This window comes from Micromesistius poutassou (assembly GCF_964030765.1).
Source record: "Micromesistius poutassou genome assembly, chromosome: 6".
Lineage (NCBI taxonomy): Eukaryota > Metazoa > Chordata > Actinopteri > Gadiformes > Gadidae > Micromesistius > Micromesistius poutassou.
Genome location: NC_140276.1, coordinates 5578270 through 5581248, shown reverse-complemented (window position 1 = coordinate 5581248; position 2979 = coordinate 5578270). Strand labels below are relative to the sequence as shown.

Below are 2979 nucleotides of genomic sequence, written 5' to 3'. Positions count from 1 at the left end.
CTGGGGCAGTAATCACGCTGCGGCCGGGGACACGAGACGCGACCTACCCCAGGGGCCCCCGGTGGTTACCGGGGTTCTTGTGGGTTACTTTTCCTGAGGGCAGTGGTTTAGGGATCGGGGGCTGTGGTGGTGGTGGTGGTGGGGGTGGTGGTGGGGGTGGGAGGGAGGTTGGGGTTAGGTTGGGAAATCACGTGTCAGAGGCCCCTCGGCCCCCGTCCGCGTCCGACCCAGATTGAACGCCCGTGACCCTGAGAAAAACAGACGCCGACGGAGCCTTTCCAGCAGGGGCCGGCCTTGTTTCACATGCAGACAATTAAACATGGGTCACCATGGGCACCCGAAAGCCCGCTAAAGCCCCCCGATGCTCCCACAATGAACCGGCCCATTACAGAAGCTGACTGACGCTCACCCAGCGCGGCAGAGTTCACTTGGCTGAGGCTAATCTTATCTGCTCTGCGATTAGCGGCATTTTTCATCTGCGCGACAGAGCTAGCAGCCCTTTGATAACATTAATAGCCGCGCGCGGTCACGTCGCCGGTTATGAATGGAGATGGATGGCAGCGGCACCGCGACAACATTAATCTCCATATGCTCCAGTACGGATTAATAACTGTTAGCACCGGGGGGAAAAAAAACATGTAAGCATTTTTGGGAGAAAATTATGGCTAATAGAGGAAGAGAAGACTTGAGGGATGGTCCAGCAAAAATGAACACGACTTTACTTGATTTTAGTGTAACAGCGTTTAACTTTGTACTTCCTTTTGTCAATTTTGGTACTTGGTAGTTGTAGGTCACAAAAAGCTAACTAAAATCATCATCTACTTTATTAATGCAAAACAAGTATTTGGGGGACACAATAAACTCTTGTTGAAGCTACAGAGTACATAACAAAAATAATTAGCTAAGAAAGCACACAGCCTGTACTCATTATCTGGTTCGCTGCGAGTTAGGAGTATCATCGATCCACAAGCGTGACTGTAAAAGTTGAAGCAGCTTGATTTTTAATACCATCAAATAGGAGAGAGAGAGAGAGAGAGAGAGAGAGAGAGAGAGAGAGAGAGAGAGAGAGAGAGAGAGAGAGAGAGCAAATGAAAGAGGGAGAGAGAGCGACAGAGAGAGAAAAATAGCCAGAGAGAGAGAGAGAGAGAGAGGGCTGCCCCTCGTTATGTCAACAGCTGAAAGGTCAAAGGTTAAGAGCAACTAATCGGACTATGTTTGATGGGTGAGGGGACAGGGAGACAAACCAGAGGTGATCTGCCAGAGTGTGTATGTGAATGTGTGTGTGTGTGTGTGTGTGTGTGTGTGTGCATGTGTGTTTGTGTGTGTGTGCAACAATTTATTTTGTGTGTAGTTGGTTTAACTAACAGAGATCAAAACAATAAGTGTATTAGCGGTGTCCGTTACATACATGGAACGGACAGAATGTCAGTAATGACTGCAGACCCATCATCACAACAGCCTCCCATCCCTCTTCCACCACCCAGTTTTTAGACAGTCCCATTTTTCTTGAAGTCTGGGGGTCATCTGACAAGAGCAGTTATCAATGACCCTGTGCAGGGATCCAGCCGGTATTAATCTGTCACGCTAACTTTACATCTGCTCAAAATGCCTAAGCTTCTTCACTCTGACTTTTTGTTTTTTGTTTAGTCGCTATTTCATCTCTTCTTCCACTTCTAGTCCATTCCGGTGGCATCCATCGACTCCAGCGCCAGGGTTTCTGGCTGACCGTCCCTCACGCCGTCTCTCCTGTCACAGGTGACAAAGCCGGTCGTCCTCCTCCGCAACCAGACCCCTGAGAGAGAGAGAGAGAGGGAGAGGGAGAGAGCGAAGAGAGAGAGAGAGAGAGAGAGAGAGAGAGAGAGAGAGAGAGAGAGACAGACAGACAGACAGACAGACAGACAGACAGACAGACAGACAGACAGAGACAATCAGGGACAAGCAGTCACAAAAAGTTTGCTATGATTTAGTTATGTACACAATACGCGTTGACTTCAAAATAGGTTGAGCAATCCCCTGCAAAGCACTTTGTATCAGACTAATTAGAAAACACAGAGTGTGACGTTAACGTAAATGAATCCAGAACAGCCAGCAAACTATCAGGTCATCGCAGGGACCACCAGAAACAAAACATCAATATGTTCACACTGATTTATCAATTCCTAACGATTATATTGTTGTTTTAATGCACTCACGTAACTGGATGTTCTTGTGCCAAATGGATCATTGAACAAAAAGCCCCATTAACCGTTGAGCTAATTCAGCAACAATACTGATGGGGGGGCGGGGTGCTCCACAGATGTGCTACATGTTAATAGCAGCCATGTGCCATCTAAGTTTGTTCAGCTGACACACTTTACGTGCCGCATACATCCCGAACCGCCACCATTTTGATCATCTGTTCAAGATTTAAACCACAGACATCACAAACCACCAAGTAAACAAATGTAAAGAAAAAAGTATAAAGTAGTTAGCATCTGTTGTGCTCTACATGTCTTTGAAACTGTGGGAGCATTGCGTGTGTGTGTGTGTGTGTGTGTGTGTGTGTGTGTGTGTGTGTGTGTGTGTGTGTGTGTGTGTGTGCACGTGCGTTTGTGTGTGTCATTAACAGACTGCTGCAGAAAACAGCTGGCGGTTGCCCAGAACATCTCTCAGACAGTGTGGGGTCCTCCCAGGCCCCAATCTAATCAGGCGATGTGGGGGGGCAGCCTCCTTCCTGAGGCCAGCCTCACTACAGGGCCTCTGAAACATCCTCCAGGGCTCGGAAAGCATTTGGCAAAGGGGGGGGGGGGGAGGAGGGCAACGGTACAGCTACTGGAAATGTCATCCACGAGGGGAAGATGGATCATCACCTAACATAGTCATGTAAGATGAGGAAGACTTCCTCGGCTGCAGGTCTGCTATTCTGTAAACACTGGCAGGAAATGATGTCACGTTTTCTATGATTGTCATTTCCTCAGCTGGCCAGTGATGTCAACCCTT

The 2979-nt window shown here is 48.2% G+C and overlaps 1 protein-coding gene across 1 annotated transcript in view; it reads right to left on the bottom strand.

The window, feature by feature from the left end:
• Positions 1–1654: 1654 nt before the first annotated feature.
• Positions 1655–2979, bottom strand: part of vimr2 (vimentin-related 2) — a gene marked incomplete at its 5' end in the record, with an annotated part of 15988 nt that continues 14663 nt past the window's right edge. Inside the window, one exon of the mRNA XM_084469115.1 lies at positions 1655–1792. Coding sequence (XP_084325241.1) covers positions 1750–1792 — 43 coding nt within the window. The 3' untranslated portion in view covers positions 1655–1749. The remainder of the gene's footprint in view (positions 1793–2979) is intronic.